Source organism: Ischnura elegans, chromosome 8 (assembly GCF_921293095.1).
Source record: "Ischnura elegans chromosome 8, ioIscEleg1.1, whole genome shotgun sequence".
NCBI lineage: Eukaryota > Metazoa > Arthropoda > Insecta > Odonata > Coenagrionidae > Ischnura > Ischnura elegans.
In genome coordinates this window covers 17,888,180-17,907,138 of record NC_060253.1, presented here as the reverse complement: position 1 = coordinate 17,907,138, position 18,959 = coordinate 17,888,180, and the positions used below count along the sequence as shown (strand labels likewise).

General features: G+C 37.2%; 1 protein-coding gene across 1 annotated transcript in view; it reads right to left on the bottom strand.

The window, feature by feature from the left end:
• The window catches only part of LOC124163752 (neurogenic locus Notch protein-like), a 117,276-nt gene that overhangs the window by 83,337 nt on the left and 14,980 nt on the right, over positions 1-18,959 (bottom strand). The window contains exons 4-8 of the mRNA XM_046540832.1: positions 16,024-16,155; positions 10,373-10,504; positions 9,946-10,065; positions 1,425-1,556; positions 247-378 (exon numbers count right to left, since the gene is read on the bottom strand). Coding sequence (XP_046396788.1) covers positions 247-378; positions 1,425-1,556; positions 9,946-10,065; positions 10,373-10,504; positions 16,024-16,155 — 648 coding nt within the window. The remainder of the gene's footprint in view (positions 1-246; positions 379-1,424; positions 1,557-9,945; positions 10,066-10,372; positions 10,505-16,023; positions 16,156-18,959) is intronic.

The window sequence follows — 18,959 nt, the reverse complement described above, 5'->3', positions numbered from 1 at the left end:
TATGCCTTATCATAAAAATCGGGGAAGGGAGGCTCAAGTGAGGAGGGGCGCTCAATGGAGAGGTACCTATGGCTTAACTTTGGGTAAATCCAGCCCTGGCTAGGAGAACTGAGTTTCACTCAGGATCTTTATATACAACATGTTGCCATTATAGGGCATGAATGAAGTGGGAAGCCAAAAGATGGTCAACTTTCCACCCACACATTTACATTCAATAATTGCCATTATGTTTCCACATTATCTTACATCCTGAGCACCTGGTGTCATCTTCACTGGGCATAAAACCTTTATTGCAGTGACAGACGTACTTGTCATTCTCAGTCAAGCAATATGAGTTCTCTATACATTCGTCATTCACTTTGCAGTGGGTTCCAATCCCTGTAAAAAGAAAGAAGACTTCAACATCTGTGCCACAGTTGGATGAACAGTGGAAATGGAGTATGTATTTGTAATGGTCAAATTTGGGCGATGAGTGATTTATCAGCACAAGTTTTTATCTTGAGTGAGTCAATCCCAGCAAGAAACTATTTTTTATGCACATTGTACACAATGTCTGAAAATAAAGTAGCAATTTTTTTGAATGACCATTGAATAAGCCAAATTGTTTTCAGATGTCAGAGGCTGTGTTTGCGTTGGCTACTTTTAAGTCTGCTATCAACAGAATGACAATGGCAATAACAAAGCTGTGATGACAAACTGTTTTTGGCACTTACTCTATTTTTAATGATATTCCATACAATTGCACAATGCAGTTTTCCTTCAAGACCGTTTTAATTATTTTTATTCGGTATTGTAGGTGGCCATGGCTTTCCATATTGCATGTAAAAATATGATTGCTAAACTTTGCATTCATTACTCGAGGCGCCAAAGTCCTACGGATGGTCATTCTTAAAGGCCGTTTTATACGGGGCACGGAATTGCGCAGGTTAGGCCTACATTAATTTCTAAAATGGCTTGGAATTGTGCGAATGCATGAATGAAATTAGAACAGGGGCTATTTTGCCATCTCACGTCCATGCATTCTCGCATGTGTTCTAGCAATTCACCGCTTTACACGATGCAATTTTGACTGAGCCTTCGTACACACGTCAGATTATGCACGTACGAGCCCCGTGTATAACGGCCTTAACACTACCCCCTCACCAAGGCTTCAAGGTATGGATATGGCAATCTACACTTGCTGTGAGTACCAGAATGTATTCCCTCCCTTGTGCTCTGCGGTGATTGGGACTGATCACACTGTTTCTTTGATTACTAAAATATGTAATGGTGATTGCTCAGTAACATATGATGTCACTCTTCTCAATCCCAAGGCGTCAGAGCGCTCACTTGCTCAGTGAGCAATGTTGTGTGCTCAGTGAGGCCAAATGCACCCATTCTCACTAGCTACACATTATAGTTATCTTGAGTACAGTGAAACTGACCAGCAAGGCACTTGTCTCCATCTGGGGATGAAGTGTATCCCCTCCCACATTCACAAGTTTTGTTGCTGCCCTGACCTTCACAGTAAGCATGCTCCACACAGTCATCTCCCGATGTGCAATTTTCTCCTACATCTGAAAGAAGAGGGACAGTAAAGTATAAAATAACATTAGGACCATTGCATGTCACTACTTTTGGATACATAATCTCAATTTTAGATCTCAAAAAGTTCAATACCTCTCACGCAGGGGCACAGCGAGGAATTAAGGCTGGCGGGGTTTAGGTGCAACTAATACCGTGGTGTTTGGGGGTATGGAATACCCACCAGGATAAGCGGTAGGTGCGAGATTAATAAATTGCGGAATTTTAAGATAAACGGTTCAAAATGGTGAGTTTTACGGCTTTCTGAGGGATATTTTATTAATCCTTACACTATTCTATTAGTAATATCAATCCAATTAAGTAAAATGAGCGTGATGTGTCCGCTCCCAGCGGGCTTCCCCTGCTCTTTTCAATGCAGGTCCACAGAGGGATAGGCGCGTTTCTAATTTTAAAATGTAGAAAAAAAGGCAGTCTTATGTACAAATTTAATTGGAATGTTCATGCACAAATTGAGGTCAGAGGACCTCTTTAAACACAACATTGGAAGTAATTACACTATCCTCTGTTAAACGCACATGATGATTCATACTTACCTATCAACAGGAGACTTGAATGTGGAATCAGCCGAATTTTGATAAAAGTTATTTAAAGAATGTGAGATATTGTTGCAAATGAACAAATGTATCAGTTTGTGCGCAGTTAATGCCAGGAATATTTACCGTTTTTTTAAATTATTTAAAACCCAATTTTAGGAAACAATAGCAATATTTAGGAAGTAAGATATACCGTCGCATGTTCTCTGATAAATTCTGTGCATTTTGGTACCTCATTTGTAAAGTTTGGTTGCGTATAAGTAGAGAAAAAGGTATCTATACAGTAGAAATAATATAGAAGATGGATTAAACTTAAATTGCTATTTTTTATTAACTTTTATCGTAAAAACAAGATAAAAGTTAATAAAAAATAGCAATTTCGTAAGAAAAACTATGTACAATGAAAAGTGAGAATTACACAGCTTATATTGTTTAATGTATCATGGTTATATCACCCAGGGGCGCAGCTAGGAATTGAGGCTAGGGGGTTTTTTTAGGCAAAACTAATACTGGGGAGTTAAGGGGTACGGAATACCCACCAGGGGAAGCAGGAGTTGCGGGGGCCCTCCACCAGAAAAAATTAAGATAAATGGTTCAAAATGGTGAGTTTTACAGCTTTCTGAGGGATATTTTATTAATCCTCACACTATTCTATTAGTAATATCAATCCAATCAAGTAAAATGGATTAAAATTAAAAATTTCTCTGAGCTCTGGGGGGGGTTTTATCCCCCAAAAACCCCAAAACTCGCTGTGCCACTGCTCTCACGGAGCCTATGTGATATGCAAAACCTCTCAGTGTTCTTGCATAAGAGGTCTGATGTGGCTTTTAGAAATTTGTCAGTTATAAACATTGTTGAATGAGTTGGCGAAATAAAAACTTTCATGGGATAGCCACCTTAAATATATTTTTCAAGAAATTACGGGCCTGAACAAGGAATTTCGTCAGGGGGGGCAAAGACCAGATCGCGGCCCCCCGTCCCTCCCTCCCATCTTCCCCCACCCCCACCACTAAAATGTAATATGTATATCCGTGAGCTATTTTCTTTGAAATTACTCACCATATGTTAGCTATTAAGAAGTTTTATTCATATTATTTTTTTAATAGTTTATAAATTGTTAAGTATTGCTAAATAATTTTGATAGAAAATTAAATATCTTTTTAAATAAGCTTTTCAAATTTTGCCGCCCCCTGAGATCTGCCGCCTGGACTACCAGGCTGGAAATCCTGAATCATCTTGAGCATCGTAGTTAGCATGTGTAGCCAATATACTCAAGGGCGGATCCACAATTTTTTTCTGGCGGGGGGGGTGGTAAGTTTTACGGCCTTCTGAGGGATATTTTCATAATTCTTACATTATTCTATAAGTAATATTAGTCCAATTAAGTAAAATTGATTAAACTTTAAAAATTCTTTAGCTCTTGGGGAGGGGGGGGGGTTTATATGCCAAACCCCCCCCCCCTCGCTGCGCCACTGATATCAACTATTATTTAGTGAATTTGTTCCTTGAAACTGCACTGAAATCTAAAAAAAACCTCAAAAATAACCTTTTTCGAATAACCCTTTCAGAAAAGAATCAGGTTCTGTCTTATATTGTGACACCTTTATTTTATTTATCTTTTATATCATCTTTTTACACTTAGCATGTTGTGAATAAAGCAACTAATGAAAGCGTATTATTATTTAATTGTAAAAAAACTTTGGTTCAGGTAATTAATTTGAGTCTTTTTATATTACACCTTTAATATAAGCTTCACGATTGACGCAATTGTGATGGGGGCCGGGGTACTCCGAGATCGCCGACCAGTACACTTGGCCAGACCGTTCCTTCTAGGTAGGCAACAGTACACATCACCGCCAAGATATTCATTAGCGCATGGTGGACGTAATTATTTGCTATTCTGTCATTTTCGAAGATTAATTAAGATTTGATTATTGTTCATTGGAAACAGAGGCTATATCTGTTTTTTTCTCCAATTAATCCATCTAGTCAGAAAGAAGGCTTTCAACAATTCGAAGCGCGCGCATTGAGATCACGACTGTTATTTCGCTTCAGTAAATAAAAATTTATATACTAGCCAAGAACTTTTACAAATTTTCGAACCTCTGACACACACGAATTGTGAAATTCATTCTGACAGTGGTATTCAGAAAGTCATTTCCATTTAAGGTCTACTTTTAATCTGTCGTATTACCCAGCGCGAGTCACTGCAGTAGACGACATTTGAAATTCACGCAGTTAAAGTTTTTGTTTCCTTTCGCAATAGTAATTCCGAAACTTAGGGTGACTTCCTTCTTATCCTAAATTTTTATGGGGAAAAAATACTAAAATTTCTGGTTCGATCGCTTAGCTTAGAGGATCAACCCCTGTTTGTATTGACGTGCCTCGCATTACTGCACACACTGTTCTCATTATGTATTTCTGATCTCTAGGCGAATAAAAATATCATTATTATTTTTGCTTGACCGATTAGTTCACAATTCAATACGCAATGTCTGCTTTTTCTCGTGTCCTATTTTGTTTGGCAGCAGAATAAATAACTGTGGGTATAAACTCGCACTATTATTGATGCTAACTTGAAATGTATATAAAATAGCTTATTTTTTACGCAAGTTTCTAGCGTCATGCAGGCATGCCGACTCACAAAAAATATTGGGGGGGCCCAAACCGGGGATCTTGCCCCAGGAAATTTTATTAGTAGTGAGTTTTAAGTTTTTTAAGCATTTTAGAATAGTCATATGATCAACATTAAAACCCTAATAACTCAAATCTCGATATCTGGACACTCCGGGGAAAATCGACAAGCCGGACACAGTTTTTCCTCTCACCCATAACGAATTTTTGAGGGGCCTCGGGCCCCCTCAGGTCCCATGGAGTCGGCGCCGTTGGCGTCAAGATCACGGCGAGAAGATGACGCTGCGGCGGTCTGGCCAGGTCGGCTGGTCGCCGAGGGCCCCGTGATTAGGGTGCCCACACAACGCTCGCGTATATCTTGAAGCGTATAGGAAATGTGTAATAAAAAAAAGGACTCGGACTACTTGAACCAAAGTATTCATGCCTTTGTGAAATTCTACGCTTTCTTAGTTGGTTTACACTGCATGCATACTCAGTGTATAAGATAATATAAAAAATAAATCAAATAAAAGTGTCATCAGATTAAAGAGAGCCCGATGCTTTTTTGACAAGGTAATTCGAAAAGGTTATTTTAGAGCTAATTTGGTTTTCAGTGCAGTTTCAAGGAACAAATTCACTAAATAATTGATAATAGAACCATAATACATTATTAAATTTTATAAGCCGTGAAATTCTCCCTCTTCATTGTATTGTTTTTTATGTAATTTTTATTTTTTATCAACTTTTATCTAGTTCATAAGAGCCAGAATAGCCTCAAAATCCATTTCCGGGAATGCAATTTCCTAAAATTTTCCGGGAGAGGGCCCCGAAATCCCCGGTAAGGGAGGCCCCATTATGAGCCCCAGCCGAGGGCCCCTAATCGCCCTAGATTTTTGAACCATTTATTTTTAAAATTCCGTGATTCATTAATCTCGCACCTACCGCTTATCCTGGTGGGTATTTGGAACAGAATAGTGTAAGGATGAATGAAATATCCCTCAGAAAGCCGTAAAATCACCATTTTGAAACATTTATCTTTGAAATTCCGCAATTCATTAACCTCGCACCTACCGCTTATCCTGGTGGGTAGTCCACACACCCACACACCCCGGTATTATTCCATCCCATCAGACACACCGGTATTAGTTGCACCTAAACCCCCCCACCCCCCTTAATTCCTAGCTGCGCCCCTGACCAGACAGACTGGGAGTGAAAGCAAACCTGTGAAATATTTTAACTGCAAGAAGAAATAAGTGGGTTGGTCATTTACTGAGACATGATGGATTGGTAAAGACAATTTTGGAAGGCACCGTGGAAGGAAAGAACAGCGTTGGAAGACCGTGGTTGAATTACATTACCCAAGTAATGAAAGACAAAGGCTGCAACAATTACCTGGAGCTGAAAACGCTGGCGGAAGACAGACAACGATGGAAGACTACTGCAAACCAACCCAACGGTTGACTACTTAGAAAAATCTAGCCACATGAAGTAGCGCGGAGTAGTATTGAAAAGCGGGCTCTTTTCTAACCTTCGTCCACGATGGAGGATTTACGTCAATAAAATATGTTATTCCTTGAGAAAATCGCCATAAGTATGTTTTTTATGCCCCTCTATTTTCTTCCGATGTCTTGCTCACTATTTAAGAAAATATTAAGTGATAAAAATAAGAAAAAAATAAAGAAAATTAAGTGCCGATTAAGTGAAAAATCAATGGCGGCTCCTAGGAATTTACTACGGTGACTGTCGTAGTGTTATAAATATTTAGCTCATTCTTTACGTCGTCGCGGAGGTCTCCAGAGAAGAATTGAACTTAAATGAATGGGGTTGGGTTAAAACAGTGTTTCTTTCAAAAATTAGAAAGAAAAAAAATGACTTCACTGGGATTCGAACCTAGGATGCTCTTGGCAAAACTGGCAGGCCACGCCCCTCAAGACGCACTCGCTTTGCCAGATTGCAAAACACCCTTTCGCGCCAAATATTTCCCTGCATTTATCTCTCGAACCCGGGCTCAATGGCTGGGTTAGGTACTAAACCTACCATGATAACTCTGCGCGTTTACACGACGTTTTGAGACTACGAGGGTACGAATCGAGGTCGGTACGTGCGTATTGTGAGCGGGATATTAAATTAAGGCCCAAGAACATGGCGTTTAAGCGTTATATCTGCTGCCGTTTCGCTCGAATTTTATTCGACGGCGCCACTAGGCAGCTGTATCTCGTTCAGTGTGACTTTCGCCATTAACAATGATGGAAGCAGTAGCGAATACAGAAAAATCTCGAAGGGGGCGCAAGAGATATCTTGAGTTACCTTTTCTTTTATCCTAATAAAAAATAATCAAGTCACATGCAGAGTTTAAGAAAATTTTAGTTAAATTTATTACACACATATACAAGAAAATGCCATCTTATGAAATAAAAAAGTTATAATTCTGCTTCTGCAATGTTTGGCAAAACGGGCGGGCCCGCAATGGGGGGGGGGCTCCCCCTTCGCCCCCATCTGTATCCGCCACGGGATGGAAGTGGTGTTTTTTAAGTTTACAATCGTCTGACATGCGTTGAATGAGTGAGTTACATTATTTATTAGCTCGAATACGTATTAATGCCGTGTATACTGCCGGTATTTCTGAATGAAAAGTGGATATTAATGATAGGTAGCGACGCGAGTGGCGATTTCGAAATCTTATTATAATGCGCGGAGCGACAACAATCCTGGCGGCGGACTTGAGATTCCTCTAATGTAATATTCGAGCCCGAGAGTATGGGAAAAAAGGCCGTGTTAGTTTTCCTACATTTCCAGAATTTCCTTGTATAAAAAATAATATAATATATAATTTCCTTGTATAATTTCCTTGAAAAATAACATTGTCAATCAGATCCCTAACATCACTCTCGCGATGTCTCCTTGTCTAGGCCAAACCCGGGCAGCTCACGGATGGCATTGCACCGAGCAATTTAGAGGTGCTAGCCAGTGGCGTGGGTGGGAAATTCATTCGGGGGGGGGGGGGAGTGCAAAACTAGGGGAGGGAATAAAAAAAAACGGGGAAAAAAACTAAGGGGTTTTAAATTAATTTTAACACTCTTCACAATCGCAAAACTTCATTTTTTAAAGAAATATTTTGTACATTTGGGATATTTCAATATTTTGTTTTCTTTGATGAAGGAAAATAATTGTATTTTTATATTTCGTGGGGGGGGGGGGGGGAGAGGATCGGGTCCGGACCCATCGGTCCAACCCCCCCCCCCCCCCCCCCCCGTCCACACCACTGGCGCCAGCCGAATCTCTGCCAGCTGATAATGAATGGAAGATATTTTTTTTCATTTCATTCGCGAACGTAAAACTAAATAAACTGAATCATAATAAAGCTAATTTTGACGTCGACTTTCCGTTGTAAATGTGCTAGGCAAACTCAGACATTTAAATTTAGACTCTGCGACCCGAAACGGAAGTACCCATAATTGAAGCCGAGAATTTTGAATCCGATTGTAAGACAGTATATTTTCTGCAGATTTTTGGAGGAAAAAAAATACCTGTCTCATATTCATGCAAGTACGATATCTGTGGGAAACCCAATTTTCTTACCCTTTAGCATGACCAAGTATGTATATTAAATCTGAAATGTATGGAATATTTAATTTTATCGGTGAATTATTTGATTTTGTTCTTAGATGCTCAGTGATTTTTAACAAATCACTCCATTGCATTTTTACAATGTCAATATTGTTTAAAATTGCTATTACATGATTTTCATTGCATGATAATATTTATCCATTTTTCGATTGAGTTTTCGTTTCAAACATCCTTCCGTAAAGATTGAAATTAGGATAGTAATTCAAATAATTGTTTCATTTATTGCATCCTATGAAAATGAGAATAACCTAATGAAATATTTTACTGCTGGAAAACGTATTGAGTGATTCCCAGGACGAACTTTTTTTGATACTGGAATCATCAACCCTGATATCATTAAGTAGTCCGTAACACTTCAAAAAAGTTAGCTTTTAAAAATCATGGTGTTCCAATAAATTCATTACTTATTATTTTTTAGTGTTTAAATTCATATTATGTTATCATAATGAAAAAAATATATAGTAATTATTTTATCTGTGAATGTTCCATCCAGACTTATAACTTTCTGATGACGACTGACTAAACTGCAAATATTATTCTTTACTCTATGGCTTAGTACGTGCATAAATAAAAATATAAATAATACAAAAGATTAGCGACTTGAAGTGAAGCAAATCCTCTTGGTGTGGCTGGGTAAGACACTTTATAAAAAGTGAAAATTTTTAATTTTTTATCTTCACTATCAGCTCAAAGTGTTTTCATGCATACGTTTAGATCGTAAATAGATGGAATCCGGGAGCTTGAGGCGAAATATTTTTTAGTGGATTAAAATACTTCCATTTTCCGCAACTTGGGTACCCGCGGGTACACATGGCTTAAATACACTAAGGTGCTAGAGATTTTGGAAAGAAAGAGTATCATTGAGAGATGGCTGCATATATTAGCACAAACAATGTTTGCCACTAAATTTGAGTGAATTGCCAAAAATATAAAATAATAAATATTTATATAATAAGTCAAAATTGATTAGATAACTATGAAATGGATTTGCTTAGGCAAAATCCATAAATAAATCATATTAATTGCAAAAAAGGCATGTCAAAATTCTTGTGTCTTCTTTTTAACCCATTATAACTCAATGTTGCTTCTAAGCAACACCAAAAATGTATAAATTTTCTGCTATACTTCGGAAATACGTATACTGTGCTTTATCTTATGGTGTAAATTGTAATGACGAAATATTTAGCTGCCACATACATTACGATTGAGTGAAAAAATTTCAAGTTTTCAAATTTAAAAATCTTGAAATTTGATTTCTCCCAGGAACTGCTCTGGGTTTGAAAGGGTTAATTAACTTAAAATTGAAATATGTATTGAATTGAATACTGTGAAAACATTGCAATAATCTCTCATGCCTTTATGTAACAAATTTATGTAATCTTATTCATTCACACACATGAAGAAGGTACAAAAATATTCCGAAACTTTGGCCAAAAATTTTTAATTCAATTCTCGAAGACCAACACTCCAAGATACTAATCAAAGTTAAAAATTGATGCCACGAGGTAGGAAAAAAATCAATTCATCAAAACTATAAAGTAACTAATATACACGTCATAGCTCATGTTTCTTCCCACATAATACTCACAAGATAGGCACCTGCTTAAATCCTGGGAAGGAGAGAATAGATCATCACATTGACAAGTACCACGACGGCAATGGGCATTTACAATGCATCCAGACCCTGTATGGCAAGTTCCATTAATTACTGGAATAAATGAATTCAAATAAGCATGTAAATAACGTGAAAAAATTTAACTTAATCTAACATAGATTTTATTCCTATCAACATCTCAAGTTACAATCTCCTAAAAATGCTAAGTTCATTCACTGGAATCAGAATCAGTGTAAATTTATTATTTTGTAAGAAGCACACTTTGAAAAATCTAAGCCTATTGCTTAGAGAGCAAGACAATTAGTAATACCAGAAGCAACGTTGACAATTTTTTTTAGTATAAATAAGGCCATTTTTGAAACATAAGGAGAATAAAATGAAATACTTAAGCGTTACATACTTGCCAAGCACTTATCTGATGCTTCGGATGGAACATAGCCATCATTACACTGACATGTGTTGTTACTATTAGCCAAATAGCAATAAGCATTTTCCGTACAATTTTCATTTCCAATGCACCCCCAACCAATTTCTGGAAGTAGTAATAAAAAAATTAAAGATTCATGCACATATGGTTTCTGCCGCATTTGAAATATATTTCACAAACAATAAAATTAATTGATAAGTCATTTTCATCAAAAAATTTCAGTAAAACATGATTTAGAATATATAATCATTCATAGTATGCGTAAGCTTGGGATTTAATTGGAGGGCACAAAATCTCCTCTGTTTTAATGCGCTAGAAAATTATTTTCCAAACGCCCTTCGTATATATCGCGCCACTCTTCGCTACTTCTGCTATTGGGGTGAAATGGAAGCTCCACTATCGTGACTGCCGGAATTGAGATAGTACATAGAACACCATTCGTGCAGAATTGCTTATTGTTAGATTGGAATTAATCTTGATTTAGTATTAGTTTTTTGCCAACTTCGATATGATGCATTTGCTTAATGTAATAAAACGAAAAAAAAAAAAAAAAGTTTTCGATTACGTGAGCGACGGAAAGCTGCTTTAAAACCACCGTGTTTTCTGCATTTTGCGGGATTAAAAACAGAAGCGTTGCCAGTGGCGATAATATGAACTATTTAGGTAGTTGGAAATAGACGAAACAGGCAAAATGTTTGACTCGCAATTTTTTTACCTCGTAAAGTCTGTATTCAACATGAAAAAATCTTTTCTGCACTAAGTCCACCAATAATTCTTTACACTATGTGTCATCTTATCGAGCAGAAGAGCATTAAAAATGAGTCATTTGCGCGTGTTATTTTATTTGGATACACTGAATTTCCCTTGGCTCATTATGAATCCTTCAGACGAGCTTATGAGTTTCCATACGACACGAATTTGATTTATTTACCCTAACTTTAAAAAAATATAAGAGTTGTGTAAAAATTTTATGTCTTTAGCAACGACAGGACAAAGTTCATTCGGGAGCGACCGTTTTTTATTGTCAACGACTAGAAACCTTTCATCGATCACGGACGACCGATTTCGGTCACGAATGATTGTCGGCAGACCTACCCTACCCAAATCGATCGCATAGTGAACGACGACCGCCATATTTCGCGAATGATCGATGAACGAATTGATCGCGAACGGCCGCAAAGATTGTGTCGTTCGTTGAAAATAATCCCGTTCATCAATAGATTATACTATCCTCTATATTATTTCTACTGTATAGATACCTTTTTCTCAAATTATACGCAACCAAACTCTACAAATAAGGTACCAAAATGCACAGAATTTATCAGAGAACATGCGACGCCATATTTTACTTCCTAAATATTGCTATTGTTTCCTATAACTGGTTTTTAAAAATTAAAAAAATAATCGATTCCGGCAAGATTGTCCTCATCCCAAGAATACAGTTAACGCCGTCGGATCCCACCATGCCTTTTACTTTGACTCGCAGAGAATTTCCCATTAAGGTTTCCTATGCGATGACTATTAACAAGGCTCAGACTTTGCAAAGAGCTGGATTATTCCTGTCTGACCCTTTATTCTCTCGTGGCCAACTTTATGTAGCATTCTCTAGGGTAATATTTTTCAAAATATTTTTGTAAATATTAAGGAAATGGCTAAACAAGTATTAACAGAGGATAGTGTAATTACTTCCAATGTTGTGTTTAAAGAGGTCCTATGACCTCAATTTGTACATGAACATTCCAATTAAATTTGTACATAAGACCCTGCCTTTTTTTCTACATTTTAAAATTAGAAACGCGCCTATCCCTCCGTGGACCTGCATTGAAAAGAGCGGGGGAAGCCCGCTGGAAGCGGGCGCATCACGCTCGTATAAATAAATCGTACATGTCGGTCGTTAACGTCCGAACAATCACTACTGTCCGTATCACAAGTATAGATACTCGAGTTTGAACGCTTATAATAACCATACTATTTAAGCTATATTTGTGATTTTGGTACGATCACTTTTCTTGCTATTTGCGCGTTGATTAATAAAGCGATAGGCACGCGATTCACTGGAAAACAGCACGGCGCGCCGCGACGCCGACAGCCGCAGTTTTTACCGATCGGCGCATTTCGCTATAAAAATCGTTATAAAATCGACGCATGATTGTAAACAGTCGATAAGGCAAGTACAAAGATACAGAAGACTAGAAATTGATAGCAACGTCAAAATTCACTCCGTACGGGCAACGGTTAATTAGAAAATGTTGTTTCATAAAAAATACAATAGAAATTGTTCTAACAGTTGGAGAAGTATGAAACTTAAGATTAACGCCAAAAGAGTATTATTCTATAATGTATATAAATTTAGAAAAGGTAGTAATTTGTGTTTAACTTTGGTCAATGTTTAAAGTTAAGATTTACTTGGAAAGGCTTAAAAAACCTTTTAAGTTTATGCACTATTGTACAAGTGCACCAGTTTATGTATAATTATCTATCAGGTTAAAAATTTTCAACCTTGTTTATCAACTCGCATTATAAAAAGAAAAGTAATAGTGCCAAAATCATAAAATAATTTGAAGGGTACGGTTTGTATTAGCATTCAAACTCGAGTCTCTATACTTATGGTACGGACAGTAGTTGGAAGACCGAATAGCCGGACCGAATGGCCGGAAAGTTTCCTTCATCAAAGAAAACGAAAGGCATTGATTGCGATTCGTTACCCACCATTAGTGTATTCATAATATGTATGCAAATTATTTTGATTTAGAAATCCCAGTTTAGACGAATGCTAATGGTCAATTTTAACCTCATTTGAAACAGGCCAGATTGGCGCCCATGCGATGCCACTCCACGTGACGTCACAAGGACCTAGTTTCTATGCGAGTAGGTAGGAGTTTTACATCATATGAGATTACCAATGCATGCATGAGGCACAGATTTCAGGGAAACCACCCAATTATGTGTAAATGTATTGTTGTTTAAATTATAAATTAAGTCAGATGAAATGAGTTGTGAAGTCAGTCGACGACAGAGTTATGTGCCTCTGTCAAACGGATTTTCGCTATCAGGTCGCTCATCTTCAGTAATTGGCGTTTATCGATTATGCGTCAATTACAGGAAAATTTCGTTTGTGCCGAAGATAACACCGCTCATTGTTCATACCCCTCAAGACAAATATAATCGGATGAAGATAAGAAACAAAAAGCTGGGAACTTGGCAAAAAAGTAAAATATACCAATCTCAGCAGAATCGCTTTGTAATAATAACTCCAGGCCCTCATCAAAATGATAGTAGTTAATCCAGCGATACTGAAAATGGTGGTTTCCTATTATTTTTTTATTGCCTAAATCGAAAGTACTCGTAAGTACTGAAAGCGTGAAATACGTACTCCTGGAGTACGTATTTCACGCTTTTAGATGTTTAAATTACGATATCCATTTTTCGCAATTAAATGAAAAGTGAAAATTTTCAAGCGCGTGAACACGCGACGGCTAAGTATGAATGCTGGGAAAACCCCGTGTGACGTCATTCTGGTTCCCGCTACCTCAAATGAGGTGAACTTGGGGCGAGGCTTTAAGCGCTGATACGACGCAGGATGCTAGCAGGTAGCAGAGTACTCTGCTAGGAGGCTGCGCTTGGCTTAAATGAGGATTATTAATACCTTATCAAACGAAGGAAACTTTCCGACCACAGACAGTTTAATAGGTGATTATTAAGACATGTTTCCCTGAGCTCTTTGCCTCATGCATGCATTGGTAACCTCAGACGATGTAAAACTCCTATCTACTCATATAGAAACTAGGTCCCTGTGACGTCACGTGGAGCGGAATCGCATTGGCGCCAATCTGGCCTTTTTCAAATGCGGTTAAAACTGACCATTGCCATTCGTCTGAACTGGGATTTCTAAAACTAAATAATTTGTATATTATGAATACACTAATGGTGGGTAACGAATCGCAATCAATGCCTTTCATTTTTTTTGATGAAGGAAACTACCCTATTATGTTGAAGCACGCGCTCATCAAGCAGGAGTCGTATTAAATCTTATTAACGCCGCGGGGAGAAATGAATTACATAGCTGGCAGCAATTAGGATGTATTTATCACGGGACTCGAAAGAGACTTGTTACACTGTCAAGCGCCTGCCAACGGCCTAGAAATTAGGGACTTTGTGTGACGTTAAAGTTTTCATCACATGCATAAAATACTTTAGGTTACTCTTCCATGTGTCTTTCCTATGCCTTTCCATTTCTTCTAGTTTAAATAATGCCATTTGTTGAATACGCGAAAAATCCTCAGAGAAAAATATCATTCGAACCCGGAGACCCCGATTTCCGTTAGAGTTCTTTAGCCAGTTAAGACGCAAATGCGTCATTTTCCTCTGTGACTAAAGCACTCGACCGGAAATCGGGAGATCCGGGTTCGAATCTCGGTCAAGGCGATTGATTCTTTCTCTGTGAATATTTCTCCCTATTTGTGCATTCCGGTTGACTCCGTAAATTTATCACCGCTGCTAGTCCCGGTATACCATATTTTGTTGAATATAATTATTCTATTTGAAATACATAAAAAACGCTTTAATAATTGTGTAAAACTATAATTGCTAATTGGAAGCAAGCTATTGTGTAAAACTATAATTGTTAATTGCAAAAAAGCAAGGAGTAAGGAGAGATAAAATAATACTTTAAAAAATATCCCTCTTTTAAAAAACATTTATGCAATTTCCACAAAGATGTTTTCAATCATTATACTCTTTAATTTTTAATCTTCTGCTAAGACAAACAATACTCTACTCGCACAACGCTGACAAACGCTCATCAAAAGCTATTGTACTGTCAACTGGCTGGTTGGGATGAACATGGCTCACCGGACAGTTTCTTAACGCGCCTGCGAAGCGACAGATGTTGCGATGGAAAAATCGATTTAGATTAAAATCGATAATCGAGTTTCCAATGCCAAAGATCTAGAGAATCGAGATCGAGCCTCGATATTCGATCCTAAATCGATTTTTCAACCTCCATCTTGACCATTTCGTTTTTATCTCAGGAGCTACACTGCCAGCATATGATATCGTCATCCGTCCAATGCGAAAGAGTTTTAATTAGGGCCGGTTAAATTTGAAATCACGCCCTAGATTATCATCAAAGCATTTCATTTCATCATCAAATTATCATCAAAGCATCTCGTGCGTTATTTGTAAATTATTGCTACTAATAATTCAAGCAGATTTTTTTGGATATTTATCCCAAATCTTAAATGTGCATTTTGATTTTTTTCGAATATATAAAGAACATGTTTTGGTACCGTATATTTTTGAAGAACTATCGATTTTTTCGATCAATCGATCCTTCGGTTCAAATTTCGATTATTGAAAAGCCTACCTTTCCATGTCGATTGAAAATCGATTCATAGAAAAATAGAGACTTGACAGATAGTGAGAAAGAAGCTACAGTATTAAGGAGACAAACAATGGAGGATATGGTATGCGAAGGATTTATGGAGATGAAGAGGCTGGCAGAAGATTGAGACGCAAGGCTGTCGTCAACCTATTCTGAGGGATAGAAAACGGCGGAAGAAGAGCTTAGTGGCTTCAACAAACCCATCAGGGAATTATGATGCAATAATATCAAGTCCACTTACTTGAAACGCAAGTTCCCTCCCGAGTCGACGGCGTGTAGTGATCCTGGCACTGACAGGTGAAAGGCACACTCTGATAATCACAGTAACCATGCTCGGGACAATCTTTATTCTCCGAGCAATTTCCTCCAACCTCTGCAATGAGAAAATCATTTTAAGCTAAAATAACGCTGCTCAAATAATTGATCTTGGGGGTTTTCAGCGAGAAAAACTATAGATTGGCAAAAGCAGTGGCGCAACGAGGGGGGGGGGTGGGGGGTTTTAGGGATAAAATAATGGATGAGAGCTCAGAGAAATATTTAAGTTTAATCCATTTTATATAATTGGATTGATATTCCTAATAGAATATTGTAAGGATTAATAAAGTATCCCTCACAAAGTATATCTCTGTAAATAAAGTATCCCTCTGCAATGAGAAAATCATTTTAAGCTAAAATAACGCTGCTCAAATAATTGATCTTGGGGGTTTTCAGCGAGAAAAACTATAGATTGGCAAAAGCAGTGGCGCAACGAGGGGGGGGGGTGGGGGGTTTTAGGGATAAAATAATGGATGAGAGCTCAGAGAAATATTTAAGTTTAATCCATTTTATATAATTGGATTGATATTCCTAATAGAATATTGTAAGGATTAATAAAGTATCCCTCACAAAGTCGTAAAACTCGCCCTTTTGAACCATTTATCTTTAAAATTCCGCAATTTATTTATCTCGCACCTACCGCTTATCCTGGTGGGTATTCCGTATCCCCACACACCCCGGTATTAGTTACACCTAAACCCACCCCCCAGCCTTAATTCCTAGCTGCGCCCCTGGGCTAAAGCAAATGGTTTGCATGATTTTATTTTTGAAGTGCATCAACATCAAAGATCACACAGAACCAAGGAAAATTAACTACAGGTGCACGGAAAAAAAAAGATTTGATTAAAACTATCGAACTGGTGTGATAGGGAGTATTTTTGTTAAATATACTTAAACTTAGATGCAAATTATTAAGCACTTGATTTATTTTACCAAACGCTAGCGTGAGCTCTTGATATATTTCATCAAACATTTTGGTATTGCATAATTTGGTCAATTGTACGGAAGAGTTTCGTAAAAATAACCGAATTAATTCAATACGATTCTGAGTTTGGTAACTTTTATCGAAGTTATGATTAATTTTACGAAGGTGATTGCTTGTTTGGTAAAAATTATCAAACTCTACATTGCTATGCAAATTTGGTTTGATAGAATTTACCAAGTGTTTCGTAATCTATCGAACGGTCGATCGTTCCTCTTATGTTTATACCAACCCTACAAACACAAAAAGGATCAAATCTGTATTTTAGGGAGATTTCATAATACATCAAATCTAGATTTCCAAATCCTTTTTAAATACGGATTAAATCTGTTTCCGAAGTTTCTGCGCCACTAGCGGCGCTAGCGTCGGTGACGTAATTTTTCAAAATGGCCGAAACATTAGTGATGAAGTGTGAAAGTGTGTTTTGTTATTGTTACTAAACGACTAGATTTGACCGATACGAGCTGCATATATATGGTTTATTTGCTCCATTATCTGTTATATTTTTCCTTTATATCCATCGATTGTATAAGTATCGTATTTGCACCTCACAGTAACCCGGATCTTCCCTATGTAGTGAACTTTATCATTCAATATACATGCATAGTTTTTTTTTTAAACCATATTCCATTACGTTGGTGCACATTTATGTATTACGTTGGTTCATTATGAGCTTCATTTTATGAATGTATCGTAATGTTTCAATTTGTAAAGTGCCTCTGAAAATAGTAACGAGGGATGGTCTTGGCAACAAAAACGACGACGAGGAGAAATTTTTCGTTGCTCAATGTTATTCGGTGGGCTTATTGAACTCTGAACTCCGTTTCCATAATTCCCTTCAGATTCCTTCTTTTGTACCTGGTTTCTCCATTAACTTTTTTCTTACTAAGCCCATGGTTGAACTGTGCTTTTAGTGTCCTCAGGTATGTCAACTTCAATGGCTTTGTTATTATGAACCTGTTTTCTAACTGAGCCTTGCAATATAAAAATGTTATCATTTCTCTCCCTAAAAATTCACTAGAGTGACCGTTATTGGGCCCATGGTTGAACTGTGACTTCAATGGGCTCACTTATATTGACTTAAATGGCTTTGTTTTTATGAATCTGCTTTCTATCTTAACCTTGTATTATAAGCATTTAACTCTGCCGTGAGTGTCGTCATGTTTGTTGATTTCAATGCCTTTGTTTTTATTGATCTGATTTCTCCCTGAACTAGTACTTTAAAAATTTATTTTATATTGACTGCAAAGCCTTTCACTTTATCCACCTGCCACTTTTCTATGTAGTATATTGTGTTTATCTTTCCTCCCTTTCTGGCTGCGGCAGGCCAGTGCAAGGGGCAGGAGGAGGCAAATGATGCACAACATCAATTAGATTCATATTAATTTGGAATTCTATATAATGATAATAAAAAATACTTGTGATTTTTTAATAAAGCATCAATTACTCTATCTCATGTTTTTTAATCCATGTTATTAACCTTTTTCCTCAAGTCAGTGTATTATTGTGAAGTGGCTACTTAATGCATTTTTCCACCTAAAAATCTATGACATTGATAAGGGCACATTAAAAGCTAGTTGAATTAATAAATTATTAATTTCATTGTAATTTGAAATGCTTGGAATTTGTATGTGATATAAATAGATGTTTGTACCTTTTTAATAAAATATCAATTATTATGAGTCATGTTTTCTCAATCCAAATAAACAATCTTTTTCCTTCAAGTCAGTTTATTATTGCATAGTGGTTAGTTATAATTTTTAAAGATTTTGCTTATTGGGTGCTTGATAATATAATTCTTGTTGGAGCTTAGGGGTGAATAGGTAGAGATCTTATTGTGGTGGTCAGAGGGTTTTCCCTTCAGGGAAGCTTCCTCAATA